At 41.0% G+C, this 16043-nt stretch overlaps 2 protein-coding genes across 6 annotated transcripts in view; both read left to right on the forward strand.

Annotated features, from left to right (window-relative positions):
* Nucleotides 1-16043, forward strand: part of nwk (FCH and double SH3 domains nervous wreck) — a 170843-nt gene that overhangs the window by 59776 nt on the left and 95024 nt on the right. The window lies entirely within an intron of this gene.
* Nucleotides 6904-15813, forward strand: LOC109037731 (uncharacterized). Its single transcript, XM_072305582.1, has 3 exons — nucleotides 6904-7932; nucleotides 11248-11581; nucleotides 13483-15813. The coding sequence occupies exon 3, from the start codon at nucleotides 13511-13513 to the stop codon at nucleotides 14852-14854; it is 1344 nt and encodes a 447-aa protein (XP_072161683.1). The 5' UTR covers nucleotides 6904-7932; nucleotides 11248-11581; nucleotides 13483-13510; the 3' UTR covers nucleotides 14855-15813.

Consider the following 16043-nt stretch of genomic DNA (forward strand, 5'->3'; position numbering starts at 1 on the left):
AAATAAAATCGAGGGCGCGGATTTTTAAACACCGCGAGTGAGATACGTGGTTTGGGGGTTTCACCGTCGATATATCGACAAGAAAGTATCGAATATATGACTTTTGATACTCTGTCCGCAGTGCATGTTGGTCGAAGTGGGGATACGCTTCTCTTTTTTGACGGGCAACGCTCAACAGTTGCATCGATGTCCCACTTTGATCGGCTCATTTGATCGTGGAAGCAGAGCTTCGGAACCTGATTATTTTGTTAACCTATCACCAGCAGTCGGTAGCCCACTTTTTTGACGCCGATATCTCCATTGTAAAAAGACGGTTTCCTTCAATTGTCAGAACCAACTCATTCCCTCGATCTCTTTTTGCAGTTGCTACGCGGGTTGACTGTTTGAGACGAGAGCGATAGTTTGAGACGATATGACGAATTTCCGTTTGACAGCTTCGGCCGTGGCGATTGTCGCGGTGGCATATGTCCTCACGCAAGGCAACGCGCAACGGCAACGCGCTAAAAAGGTAAAAAGTACGTCAACTGTAGCCACCACTTCCGCAGCTACTGATGCGTCCCCGACCTATGACACGTACGCAACAGACGTGTCACCTTCCGTAACAGACGCGTCACCCTCCGTAACAGACGCGTCACCCTCCGTAACAGACGCGACACCCTCCGAAACAGACACGTCTTCCTATTCAACACCGCCACTGCCCTCCGATTACGCCACGTACGCAACGGACACGACTTCCAGCACAACGGACACGGCTTCCAGCACATCGGACTCGGCTTCCAGCACATCGGACTCGGCTTCCAGCACATCGGACTCGGCTTCCAGCACATCGGACTCGGCTTCCAGCACATCGGACTCGGCTTCCAGCACATCGGACTCGGCTTCCAGCACATCGGACTCGGCTTCCAGCACATCGGACTCGGCTTCCAGCACATCGGACTCGGCTTCCAGCACATCGGACTCGGCTTCCAGCACATCGGACTCGGCTTCCAGCACATCGGACTCGGCTTCCAGCACATCGACTCGGCTCCACATCGGACTCGGCTTCCAGCACATCGGACTCGGCTTCCAGCACATCGGACTCGGCTTCCAGCACATCGGACACGGCTTCCAGCACATCGGACTCGGCTTCCAGCACATCGGACTCGACTTCCAGCACAACGGACTCGGCTTCCAGCACAACGGACTCGGCTTCCACATCGTACGCGCCTTCCCCAACAGACACGTATACTTATAACTCACCAACCATGCCGGTCCCTCATAATCCAATGCTGGCGTTGTTCAGAGGAAGATAAAAAGTGAATTTAGTTAGATTGAATGTGCCAGCCGAATCAGCATGACACATCAACAATCACGATTTCATCTTCCAAAACAAAACTTATTCATCAAGTGGGCGCAAATTTCGTCTTGCGATCACTGATTTGTAATTGGACTGTATTTTGCAATTTGGACCTATAAATTCTGGCTCATCTGAAAAAAAACTTATGTGCACAGGGAAACTAATGGCACATACGTTGTTTTTAGACTGGGTCGGGATTTACAGTTCCAAATTGCAGAATGTAGTCCAATTCATGAGGACTCATTTGCGTCGAATTTGCATTCAAGCGGAGGGCTTATTATTTGTTTCGACTCGAAAACTGATGGATTCTATTTGTTGATGTAATGTATTGCACGTGCAAGATTCGGCTTGAAGTAATATGTAACAATCGTTCATCCAGTAAAAAATGTTGGGCAGGATAGGTGGATCCAGGAGGTTTGGCATCGATGGCATTCTTTGATTTGAATCTGGGACAAATAATCGATTCTTGGTGGAGACCTAGTCCCTTCGATTTGAGAATTAGTTTTTTTCACAGATTTAAATGGGAACAAAGAAATGTTGACAACTTGCTGGATCCACTAACTTTGGGCAGAGAAAGAATGCTGAGGACTCCGTGCGGCCTAAAACCTTGCAAGCACTTCGTGACAACAAAAATCGGGCCATAATTTTAGAAAAATCGAAGGCGGTGGGTTCTTTGATAGATTACCTGTTGATAATCTAAAAATCCAGAATGTCCGAAAGAGATACATGTAATGAAGGATAGAAAAAAAATCGTAATTTGGAAGGCACCAGAGGTATCTCACGTGTTATTTCACTTGTTGAAATGATCCAAGTAATCAAAATTTAAAATTTTCAGAGTTGATTGGCACTCTTTTCAAAATAGGCCACTTCACGTAGCTCGTCGTTGATTTGTGAATAGTTGTTTAACTTCTCAAAAGCGTAAATTATTTTCTAAACCTTGATGAGTAGGTATCAAAAAGTTAACTTTTTTTCGCAATTAAAAGAAAATCTGCCATTTCATTAATTTTCAGAAACCTCTCCCTCTGTCGTCCTGAAATGTGAATAGATTAGATAATAGTAATCTGTTTTGATACTATACTCACGAGGGGTTTTCCATCAAAGAAAGTCTATATTCTTGAAAAAAAGATCGCTGAAGTTAAACATTTTTATGCTGGTCATATTTTGTTTGTGTTCGTGACTGGGCACTCAAGCTTTTTCCAAATAACAGTTCACCTCCTTGGGACTGTAACTTTTAATAGATAAATTCATCCAACGTATTCTATTTTTACCGTATTTTAAACAAATTTTCATCTGCAGCTGTAGGAAGAATTGACACTTCTTAAAAGTATTTCGCGGTGTTTAACCAAATTTTTCCCCAGAAGACTTAGGTAAAGAAATTTAAATATTTTTGGAGGTTTTTGGTTCAATTTATGTATAGTTTATTATGTGTTTTATGTAAATTTACTATTTGAAAATAATATGTTGAGTAATGTTTATCAAAGTAACAATTATTGTGATCTTTGTAAATAAACTGTATCCTACTAACCTATTTTTTCCGAGATTGGCACAAACGAAGTTTGATATTTAAAGCTCATCCTACTTATAAGATCGCAAGGAACATCACATTAAAAAAGTCTCAAAATTTAGCCCGCACTGCTGTAGGCTGTAGCTGCCTGCAGCTGGGACACAATGTGACTTTATGAAAAATGATCAATCATTACTAAACACCTCTTTTAATTCTCATCACTTTTCTCATCCTTTTTCAATTAAATGACGTTGTTATATCAATATAACATAGTCATTTAATTAAAAAGTTGGCAACGAGAAAAAATTACTCGGTAGGAACCTCTGGTAGGAACAGTGCCGCGTCTAAAGGATCCTATCCACGTACAAATTGGAGACCGTAAAGGCTCTCATCATTCACTCCAACTTGCACCGCTGACCAACGGTAGGGCTGAAAAATGCATCGATAAGCCCCTTTGAGGCCCTCAGTTTGAACGTAGCGGAGGGCCTTAAAGCCATAAGGAAATGAGTTTGACAGATACATAGTAAGTTGCATCAAGTTTGAACTGAGAATAAGAGGTTGGAAGCTCTATTCCTCCACAGGACTCAATGTTAAGGAGAAATTAATATTAACTAATAGTTACACGCTCAAAATATTTCTCCTCGCCTCAGTGGCGTGCGGTGGGTTCAGTGACAGGGCAAGCTCTAGCGTTCGCCATCCGGGGGTGGGGGGGGGGGGGGGTTAACGTAGCCTCTTTCCCTTCCCCCTCCCCCTAGCCTCCCTAGAAAATTCTAAAAAATTTTACTCTATTTGCTCTATTTTTCGGATGAAATCTGATGGAACGTAACGTCTTGAAAAACTGTATTTTTATTTTTTTCTCTCTTATTTATGATTTCGTTTACTCAACTTGTTTCGAATGTTATTGAGCATTGGAGGACGGCTCCTTACTCATAACTCCTAATTTTGCCACTTACTTGAGGTATTATCGTCTTTATTCTACAGCATTTAGAATTTTTTGAGTTACTTAAACCCCCATAAAAAGGCTTTCTGCATTTAAAACATGATTGAGAATTGACTAATTCATCACCAATTAGATGCAAGTGAGCGAAATTTTATAGAATATAAAGGCATTTGCTCCGGAGGAGCAATACAACCGCGACGGAAAGAGGGAACAAGATAGCGCATCGGAGGCAGAAGCAGCGCGCTGCGGTGACGACGCGACGACGCGACGGGCCAAGAGGTGGCCAAGAGAAGCGAGCTGCGATCGCGCAGCGAAGGGCTCGGACTCGGAACGTACCGCGCTCCCCGCCTGCCTTGATTCCGCCGCCAAGCAGTGGCGCTCCGCTCAGCTGATCGCAAGCGATTCTCCAGCGCATGAGTTGGCCCGTGTTCAGGCCGCGCAGCGCGCTGCGCCACCTCCGTCCGCTCTTCTGCTTTCCTACTTTGGTGGCTCTATACGTATTTCTGTCTCCCTCTCTTTCTGTTTTTAATGCAATTTACTTACTGAACGCATTTAATAAATTATATTTGCTAAAATGTAAAACATTTAATAGGTGTAATTTTCTTCTTTCTATAGAAGTCTTTGGGCAAGCAGTGCTTGCCTTGCTTATCCGGACCGCACGCCACTGCCTCGCCTTTGCATTTTTGATAGGAGGAAACAGACGACAGGTTGAATTGGACGAATTCATGCTAAAAGGAACTGTGTGCAAGTGGAAATATGGGGTGTGCTCATGGTGAGCTGGATAAGAAACAATGAAAAAGTGGATATAGTTCTTTTTGAGAAAATGGGAAAGCAGGATTTTCACTGAAAAAAAGAATTGCCGATTCAGCAATTCAATTGTTAAAAACAGTGAGTGCAATGTTTCAACGCAGATTTTACAACAAAAAAATGCTACTTTAACCACATAGTAAACTAATTTAACCACGGGGGTGGTTGAAGTAGCATTTTTTTGTTGTAAAATCTGCGTTGAAACATTGCACTCACTGTTTTTAGCAATTGAATTGCTGAATCAGCAATTCTTTTTTTTCCCGTGTTGCATTAAATCAAAATGAACCGAGCGCTAACTCGGGAGCCGTGGACATGTGAAAAGAGCCTTATTATGGATAGGGCTCATAAGTTAAAACCGAGCGAGAACGAAAATGGAGTTGGCCTCGTTGCCACTGACGTCACTGGCGCTTTAAAATCCCCATTCATTCTTATGGCCCTCGACTAACGAGCACACCCCATCTTTCCACTGCACATAGTTCATTCCATTTAGCATAAATACGTCCAATGGAGATGTTGCACGTGTGAGGGATTTGCGATTTGACCATTGATTCTTAGGTAAAAGTTCGCGAAAAACACGTGGTGCCACTGGTTTTCTCTGAAATCATCTCCCAAGCTCAAAAAAAGCTCTCAAAGTGAGGCTAAAAATAATGGAGGGGATATCCCACCCTACCCTGAGAGTCCACCTCTACCTACATCAAAACAAACTCTCCATGCAAAGATAGGGAGCAAAAACATTGACAGGGTTGCCACTTTATTTGGGGACTCCAAAACTGAAAACACGGCAACCCTGCTAATGTATTTGCTCCCTATCTTTTTGCATGGAGTGTTTGTCTTGATGTAGAGGTGGACTCTCAGGGTAGGGTGGGATATCCCCTCCATTTTGGCTTCACTTTTAGAGTTTTTCTTGGAGCTTGGGAGATGATTTTAGAGAATACCATTGGCACCATCGTGTTTCTTGCGAACTTTTACATAAGAATTAATGGTCAAATCGCAAATCCCTCACACACGCAACATCTCCATTATTCAAAACCACTCCAAACTCATACCGCCCCAAATGCATTCGAGTGCGTTTCTGTTAATCCATTGATAACCAAACCGGGTTAAATTGACCCGAGGCTTGCTAAAAACACGCGCTCATCCGTGAATTGTGTGGGACCGGCACATGCGAGCCTTAGATTTAGGTCTGCAAATACATCACAAAAAAGAATCAGACATCAAATTGATAAAGGAGAAAGAAATCGAGTGTCAGAAAATTCTTATTGCTACCTACTCCTAATACCGGGTCAAGATAGATTTGGCCATCTCTTCTGAGGTAGTCATGGGGCCGGTGCCGGTACACACGAGCTTTAGATAAAGGTCTACAAATACATTCTAAAAAGATAATTCGACGTCAAATTGGAAATAAATTCAGTGTCAACGCAGCTGTAGATAGGATCTAGATTTTGGCCTCGTTTTAAACGCCCAGTCGATAGGGAGCGATTTTTTATTTCGACCTGCCTGTAGAATGGACCACTAGACAAGTTGCGAATTTAAGGACTGTGATACATGTGTCTTAACCAAAATTTCACTTAAAACACGATTCTTGCATCGAAAATCACCGAAATCATTTCCTTTTCTAAGATATGAACGTTTTTATTTTACATTGGTCACGGGAAATTTGAATTGCCCAATCACACGAAATTCAACACTCTACGTGAGTACAATCGCGCTCTATAACGGTTCCGGCAGGCCTCTCAATCCAGCATTTCCCACCGTATATGTTGTTCAAACTATAATTCACTTGATACAGCTGAGCCAAAGCGTCAAGATTGAGTTTGCCAGATTTTCATATCGCAAAGAGTATCATGGTAATTTTTTGTGTGCGATTTGACTCACGTAGACCGTTGTGTTTCATGAGCGGAAGGTTTGAATTCACGCGTCGAGAAACATTATATATATTGGTGAGGAGTTAATTTCAGTAATTTTGTCGCGCAAATCATGTTTTACGTAAAATTTTGGTTGAGAAACATGTATCAGAATGCTCAACTTTGTACATTGTCTGGTGGTCCATTCTCATGTACAGTGGCAATGCGTTCAGATGGCGCCACCGGCTAAACAACAAGATGGAGTTTAGGGGTCTCACATCTTTAGAATAGATTAATCTGCGATACCTTTCTTTATTGCTTCTGATGTCAAAGAGCGGAGGACGGTAATCGTTTTTCTATAATTTATTTTTTCAACGCAGTGTGCTTTTCTCAAAATTGGTTGAAATTTTGGTGAGGCGAGTTTTTTCACTCAACGTTGCTCAACTTCCTCAGGGAACTTGAAAACACGCTGTCGCGTATAACGCAACGCGTTTATTCATAGAGATTCTCTATCTCCCTTTCTCCCATATTTTCGGTCTCTCTCTATGAATTTTCAAAACCTAGCATCGAGTAAGCTTCACTTACTCGTTGCTGTGATCACGTCGTACGCATCTATCTTTATTATATTTTTTATTACCAGCGTCACGAGATGGATTGAAAGATAAGACTCTCTAAGACCGAGCTCCTCTTTTAACAAACGGAGCCGGGTCTCTTCGATTTCCATCATGAAGCCATAGACTTCGATTTCCGCCACGAAGCCCTGTACTTCGGATTTTCTTACCAACTCGCACCGCCATCCATTGTGCTCCGATATTCAGTCCTTTAATCTTTTGTAACGATTCCATCTTCTTAAAATATACGCGAATTCCTACGTCACCCAGTAACTCTATCGTCTTCTTTTTTCATTGCTCTCCCACAGCTAATTTAATCCGCCGCGTCAAGGGTTCTTAGATGTTTCAGTCCGTCTAAAACGCAACTAAATCCTTAACTGCGACATGGTGCCAACATCCTGGTGCTATGTAAAACCCAACTGACGTGACATGGCCCCGAAACCCGGTCAGTGACTTTCTAGCTCGCTGCGAACCATCTTTTCAACAGGTGTAAATTACGGACGTGACATGGCCCTATAACCCGGTCAGTAACTTTTTAGCTTACTTCGAACCATCTTTTCAACGGGTTACCAACATAGTGCCGCGAATCAGTTATCAGTTTCAACCGTTCAATCTCCGTTATTATAGTGACAAGTGACTAGAAATCGCCGTATTTCGTTACTCTCCATTCGACAAGTAATTGGAACGAATTTTCTACTTTTGATTCTTCTGCGATATCTGCACGGATATTCCATCGCACGAGTCACGAGCATACCCCAACGCACGGGTCAAGAGCATACCCCACCGTACGAATACTTAAACGTATTCCACCGTTTCCACCTTGGGTCAATTGTGCGCTAAGTCCAAGCTACACTCCATTTTTGAGCAAATAGGCATCTTTAATCACTCAGGTTGTACCTTTTTGAGTTGTAAATTTCAAGTGTGCATGTTACTGCCTCTCTCTTAGTGATTTTTTATTTTAATCTTTTGATCATGTAATGTCTGACCAGTCTGCGTCTGACAGCTCACTTGATGCAACCCTAATTCCATCTTCGGCTTCCCTCCCCTCATCCACCCCCATTAAACGCGGTAGAGGAAGACCAAAAAAGGACACTTCAAAAAACCCCCGCTCTAATAGTGTACCTCCACATAACTTTTCAGATTTAATATCATCATCCCCATTTTCTGTATCAAAAATGACCTCCGAAACATACAACCCAGAAATTGTAACATCGACAATTGAGACTGCGTTAAAAACACCCCTCATTCACCCCATAAAATTTTCAGGATCTGAAGACGTGAATGACTTTTTGGAATCGATAGAAACAGCCTGTTCAATAAACTCATGGAAACCTGATATAATTCCGTATATTATAGAAAAGTATCTTTCTTCAGAGGCTCTCTCCTTTTTCACCTTGTTACGCGCAAAATTTCAGAAATTAGACTACAAAACCTTCAGAGCAAACTTTCTTTTACAATTTACAGATGACGACCAACAGAATAAGCTTGAGTTAAAATTGCGAAATTTGAAATTATCTGATTCAAGAAAACTTTTAGATCATGTTTTTCAAGTTAAGGCCATTTGCGCAAAACTTTCTCCATCTCCATCAGATTCTAAAATAATTTTTTACATAATGTCATCTTTACCCCATCTTTCTTTTGGTAAGATGAACGGTTGTAAACCCAAGTTTTTGACAACCAACGCACTCGAGTTGCGAAAAATTTCGCATGTTGGAACAAAAATATTTTTTTGTTCAAACAAAGAAAGGTCGGGCTCCAAAAACAGTCTAGTCGTAAAATTCGGACAATCAATGGTAATCGGAACTGGAAATTCTTTCAAAGGGGGAATTAACGTGGTTTCAGTTGTTTTTACCTGAACATTACATGAGAAGGAAATACAATTTGCAAAATGTTCAGAAGATTTTTGCAAGAGAGGTACAGAAAAAGAAGATGAGTCTTCTTGAAAAGTTACTAAATTTTCCTGGAAATCAAGGCGAGCGTTAGTTAGTCTCAAAAAATTATCTCCAAGAATCAGTGGGTATTGCAGAGATTTAACTACATAAACGAAAATTTTGAAATTTCGAGATCCAATTTGAATCATCAAATAACCTTTTCGAATTATGTTCAATTTATTATTGGATGCAGATTTAAGCGTTATAAAAGAATGCTTGCAAGGTTTGACCAATTTAAAGAAAGAATCTGAACAAACACAGACCGAAGCTCCCGTATCTATAAGGGCATACATTATTGTGAATAGATATTTCAATACAAGAAGAAATATTATTGCTTAATCTGAAAATTTCTTGTCTTTTTTGAGAAGTTTTTGTTTTTTTTGCTGAAGGCGGAATCTTTAAGGGTGGAAAGTCTTCTGTAGAAGATAAGGGTGGGGGTTGCTTACCTTGATTTTCAAGATTTTTAACAGGTTTAGAATTATAGTTCGAAACATTAGGAGGGTTGGAATGAAGATTTTTCCTTTTGAATTTACAACTGAAACCACTCTTTAAAAATTTTTTTGAATTTTTGATGGATTGAGTTTGCTGTTCTACACTCTGAGGCGTCATATTGTGTCCACAATTCAACTGCTCATAACGAGCATTACTTTCATGTCCCACAAGCACTTTTGAATAGCGGTTGGAGATATCTTCTGAGTTCGCGAACACTTCTCTGAGGGACAGTCATATATGTAGTGTCCAACAGATTTACAATACCTGCATACGATAACCGAGCAATTTAACTTTTCATGATTACCCGCACAAATGGGACACGTTTTTGAATAAGTAGACGGTTTGGAAGAATTATCTTCATGAGGTTTCGCGAAAAATTTTTTTGATTTTGGCTTAAATTTCTTTTGGGGTTGTACTGATAAAATTTGAGGGGCAGGTGGGGGGGGGTAGGAGCAGATTGCGTAGAAAGGCTGAGAAGTGATTCTCGTGCTAAGAATAATTTTAATGATTTATTAAACTCTTCCATTGAACTATGTGGATATAATGAAAGGGTTTGTGTAATATCCTGGGGTAAAGATGACATTATGTAAAAAATTATTTTAGAATCTGATGGAGATGGAGAAAGTTTTGCGCAAATGGCCTTAACTTGAAAAACATGATCTAAAAGTTTTCTTGAATCAGATAATTTCAAATTTCGCAATTTTAACTCAAGCTTATTCTGTTGGTCGTCATCTGTAAATTGTAAAAGAAAGTTTGCTCTGAAGGTTTTGTAGTCTAATTTCTGAAATTTTGCGCGTAACAAGGTGAAAAAGGAGAGAGCCTCTGAAGAAAGATACTTTTCTATAATATATGGAAATTATATCAGTTTCCATGAGTTTATTGAACAGGCTGTTTCTATCGATTCCAAAAAGTCATTCACGTCTCAGATCCTGAAAATTTTATGGGGTGAATGAGGGGTGTTTTTAACGCAGTCTCAATTGTCGATGTTACAATTTCTGGGTTGTATGTTTCGGAGGTCATTTTTGATACAGAAAATGGGGATGTGATATTAAATCTGAAAAGTTATGTGGAGGTACACTATTAGAGCGGGGGTTTTTTGAAGTGTCCTTTTTTGGTGTTCCTCTACCGCGTTTAATGGGGTGATGAGGGGAGGGAAGCCGAAATCAATCAATGTAAAGGGGAGCGGCAAGGGGGCATAGCCCCCTAGTTATTGTATATCTTGTCGCGGGCTCCAGAGCATCAATCATATCTCATAGATTTCCCGGCCGAGGTACGCGCTTTTAAAATACGTCCTTGCACTTTTTCTTTTGTCACAATAATCTCCTCCTTTGTTAACTCAATCAGTTGCAGTGCGAGACTTGGCCCACTTTTGAAAACGCCGACTTTGAAAATTTATCAGCCTGCTGTGCTCGCTTGCCGTTTTTTGTACGCGATTTCTTTAAAACCGCCGCATTTTACTTATAAGTGGAAACCGAAGTCGAAGTGGCGTGGTTTGCGATGAATCGATTGATCCGCCATTTGAACCTATGGAAAAGGATCGATTATCATCTTCATACTCGATTCTTTACCATAGCTCCCAACGGAAAACATTGGCGGATCCAGCAAATTGGCAACATTGTCTTTCCTCCATTTAAACCTATGGAAATGTATCGATTCTTGGAAAGGCTGGGTGCTCTGACAAGAATCGATTATTTAGCATGGGTTTAAATGGAGAAAATCCGGTGTTGCCAAATTGCTGGATCCGCCTCTGACGGAAAAGTATTGATTGTCGATGATTTTCAGGTCAGTGATTGTGATCAAAGAGGAGCTAAGTTTTGAAAAATGGTTCTTCGCAAAAGCATTTCATTATTAAAGGAATTATGAGCTGTAAACTGCTGCATTGTTCATTTGGGGCTAATCTGTTCCGAGGGTTATCGATCAGGAAAAATTTTTTTGCGGACTGACGATTGAAAAATGAGAATAATGAGCAGGAAAATTCTGGAGGCCGAAAATCATCTGGCAGGAAAATCACCACAAAATGACTTGATATTGACTTGTCTGATAGCGCGGGACACGACAGACTTGCGGTTTTAGGATCGGTGTCAGTTCAAGTCGCGAGGCCAGTCTCTTCTACCAGGTAAATGAGTTTTTTGAATCATCCGTCATTTTTATGTTTTCGAAAAAATGCGGCGAATGAATTTGATTCTGATTATGTAGTTGTGGTCTCATTGTTCAAAACCACATCGACTGTGAAACCGTAGAAACGCGTATCTCGATTTGCTGCGATATGCTAATTGAGAACAGTTTTCCAATTAACGATTCCTGGTCGAGATTTCTCGTTCAGTCAACCGGAAAACTCTTTAAAGTAACATGGCGTTTCCTTGAAATAACAGGAATACCGCTTGCAAAAATAGATTTCCTGCTGACTCAAAGAGAATTCTCGTCCGGCTATTATTAATTGAAATTACTATTGATCTAACAGAAACTCTCTCCGTTGGAATTCCTGTCATATGTACTTCACTCTCCAAATAGCAAACTACTCAACATTATTTTTCTAAAATTTTAGTGATGTTTCTTCTCAGTGTGAAAAATAATGATATTATATTGTTTCAATCTCATTTGAAAAAACTTTTGGTAGGTGGGAAGTTTGAAACATCACAATGTAGATACGCGTTTTTTGCCGTTCTAATGTCAATTTGTGACCGTCTATAGAAAATCTTATATTAGTCCACAAAAACATCAGTCCACGTTAGTTCACGCACGGATCCGTTAGGAAGTACTTTGCTAATGCTCTCATCGTAGGTTTTAAAGCGAAATCGTCCATTTTATTCAAATTAATTCAGTTACGTTTCGGAGGAAACGTGAAAATCGATTCCGAGAATCTGGTAGTTCCTTCTCTTTTTGCCTAGGGGCCCTTCAAGTATTAAGTTACGGACGATTTTCCGACCCTTTCCCCCATTTTAGACACCTGCATAACGACTTGTCACCCCCTCCCCTCCCGTTTTGAATCTGAAAAATTTCTGAAAAAAATTGTATTAAGATATTGTCTTGTTTTTTTTTTTTTTTTTTTTTTTTTTTTTTTTTTTTTTTTTAAAGAGGAAGGCTTATTCACGTAAGACTAGAAGTGACCCTCCTTTCATCCTCTCGTATCGTCGCTCCTCTGACGTTAGAGCGTATCTCAAGTTTCACGAGCCCTACGGTTAATATAACTTCATACTTTCCAAGAGTCAGGTAGAAATGGAGATAGGCCTTTACATCAGAGGCGCTATGATACGAACAAGTAAGGCAAGTTTAGACCAGCTCTTTCCTTTTGTGGCCTACGTAACATTGGAACAGCCATCAACACGGTAGCCGAGATGTCTGATCTCTCCCTATGTAGGAGACTTAGGGTGGATCTCCAGCTTTTGCGCAATGCATTGTGGGTACGATCGATATATCTCAAATTTTAACCTTTAGGTGAATTATTTTGGGAGAATCTAAGTTTCAGTCTGTAGATAAATCATTGAAGAATATTCTTGTCGAATATCATCTTCCAAAATCTTAAAATAAAGTCAAAAGTACTGTTTCCATTTTGCAGCTAATTTCAAAGCATCAATATTGATAGTTAATTGGAAACAGTACTTTTGACTATAAGCAAATTTTCGTTCGTCAACTGCTGACGAAATCCGTGAACAGTTTCCAAAATACATCATCCAAACAAATTTTCGTTCTCCGGTTGTCATTAGATGGGCGTGGCCTAGCCTTTCCCGCACATTCACCCGTAATTCAGTGTAAATTAATATTCGTCAACAGTTTACGGTCTCGTTAACAGTTGACGAACGAATATTTGCTTTTTGTTTTAAGATTTAGGAGGCTGATTTTCGGCACGAATATTTCTCAATGATTCATCTGTGGACTGAAATTTAGATTTTCCCCTCAATGTTTAAAATTTGAGCTTTATCGATCGTATTTAGAATGAATTTCGCGAAAGCTGAGGATCCACCATGAGAGTACTTCACAACTGCCCGAATTTACTCATCGCTCATTCTCTTATTGCAGTTACGCGGATTTTACAGCTCAACACAATATGGCGCACTTCCTAATGACGATTTCGGCAATCGTTTTTGTCGCAGTGGCACTCGTCGTCATGCAAAACACCGAAGCTCAAACCTATATGACCACCGATTCCGCTACAACTACCTATTCTTCTGCAACCAGCGATTCCTCCACATCCAGCGATTCCTCTACATCCATCGATTCCTCTACATCCATCGATTCCTCTACATCCAGCGATTCCTCTACATCCATCGATTCCTCCACATCCAGCGATTCCTCTACATCCATCGATTCCTCTACATCCAGCGATTCCTCTACATCCATCGATTCCTCTACATCCATCGATTCCTCTACATCCATCGATTCCTCTACATCCAGCGATTCCTCTACATCCATCGATTCCTCTACATCCAGCGATTCCTCTACATCCATCGATTCCTCTACATCCATCGATTCCTCTACATCCAGCGATTCCTCTACATCCATCGATTCCTCTACATCCAGCGATTCCTCTACATCCAGCGATTCCTCTACATCCAGCGATTCCTCTACATCCAGCGATTCCTCTACATCCATCGATTCCTCTACATCCAGCGATTCCTCTACATCCATCGATTCCTCTACATCCATCGATTCCTCTACATCCAGCGATTCCTCTACATCCAGCGATTCCTCTACATCCATCGATTCCTCTACATCCATCGATTCCTCTACATCCAGCGATTCCTCTACATCCATCGATTCCTCTACATCCATCGATTCCTCTACATCCAGCGATTCCTCTACATCCAGCGATTCCTCTACATCCATCGATTCCTCTACATCCAGCGATTCCTCTACATCCAGCGATTCCTCCACATCCAGCGATTCCTCTACATCCAGCGATTCCACCACAGCCTTCTATACCTCGTACGATACAACCTCGACGACACCAACACCACCTCTGCCAAGTGATACGACCTCAGGCGCAAGCGATACGTCCTCAAGCCCAAGTGATACTGCAACGTACACAACTACATACTTAACATCCATTGAAACCACGAGTGATACATCCTCTACGTCCTCAAGCTCAAGTAATTTGACCTCAAGTTCTAGTGATATGTCCTCAAGCCCAAGTGATACTGCAACATACGCAACTACATACTTGACATCCATTGAAACCACGCGTGATACATCCTCTACGTCCTCAAGCTCAAGTAATATGACCTCAAGTTCTAGTGATATGTCCTCAAGCCCTAGTGATACTGCAACGTACGCAACTACATACTTGACATCCATGCAAACCACGAGTGATATGTCCTCAAGCCCAAGTGACACCGCGACGTACGCAGCTACATACCCAAAAAATATACTAGACTTCTTCCGGATCATGTAGATAGTCCCGCAAGTCAAGCTTCAGATGCTGTAAACTCAGTTGCTGGTGGCCGCCAAGACACATTGCAGACCAAATCTTCAATCCATAATAGTTGAACTACATTTTGCAATTAGGAACTAAAATTTCAGGCTCATCCATAAAATCACTTACCTGCATGGGAGCTTTATGGTGTGTATGCTGTTTTTAACATGTGCCAGAAATTATAGTTCCTAATCATAAAATGCTGTCCAATTAAAGGCACCGTGTCACAACAACATCCTTAACATTAACTGTAACCACGTGGACATCAACTCTACAAAGCAGAGCAGTTATAACCATAACAATGGAGTTCTGGCGTACTACAAGGAATCTAGATTTAAGTAGTTTTTCGTAGCTAAAATTTTGCGCGAAACACTACTGATGCTACTGGTTGTCTCTGAAACTAACTTCTATGATATAATAAAGCTCTCAAAGTTGAGGCCGTAATGAATGGATCGCCTGTCCATCTTCGTATCTAGTCAAACTCTCTGTGTGCAGATAAGAAACAGATACATTTGCATCGTTGCCATGGCTTCGGTCTTGGAGTCTTCGTGCAAAGTGGCAACCATGCCAATATATTTTCTCTCTATCTATTTATGAAAATTTTGATCGGAAATAAGAAGGGCATACGATCCCCTCCATTACAATCTCACCTGTGAGAGATTTTTTGAGGTTAGGAGTTATTTCAAAGAAAATCAGTGCATCATCGTGTTTCCAGCGAAACTATGCGTACATACTTGTCCCAGGATCGCAAATCCTTGAGGCATCCAAGCGCTTCATTCTCACTTATTTTATTGGATGTTTTTTTTTATATGAAAGAGGAGAAACGCTCAAATTTTCTCGTTATCTTCTCTAAATAGATCGCTGAAAACTATGTATACAATTGGAAGCTAAGTGTGCATAAAAAAAACCCTTAAATATACAGTAAATACGGGCGCATGGATGCGACTTATTCAATGTACACAGGAATTGAATCGCAAATTGACTTTTTTGCATATTACGCATTCATGGGAGTCGAAAATGACATCATATTCGACGTCATGACCAGACAGCTTGTCTGGTATGGACATGTCAATAGAATGACGGACGAAAGGCTGCCAAAGAAGTTGCTTGATTGGGTTCCTCCTGGGAGGAGACGAAGGGGACGCCCACTGAAAGGGTGGCGACAGGG

Source organism: Bemisia tabaci, chromosome 10, assembly GCF_918797505.1.
Source record: "Bemisia tabaci chromosome 10, PGI_BMITA_v3".
Taxonomy (NCBI): Eukaryota; Metazoa; Arthropoda; class Insecta; order Hemiptera; family Aleyrodidae; genus Bemisia; species Bemisia tabaci.

Bases quoted from the DNA above. Each gene is read 5' to 3' on its own strand.
- LOC109037731 (XM_072305582.1), top strand. From the start codon at position 13,511: ATGGCGCACTTCCTAATGACGATTTCGGCAATCGTTTTTGTCGCAGTG.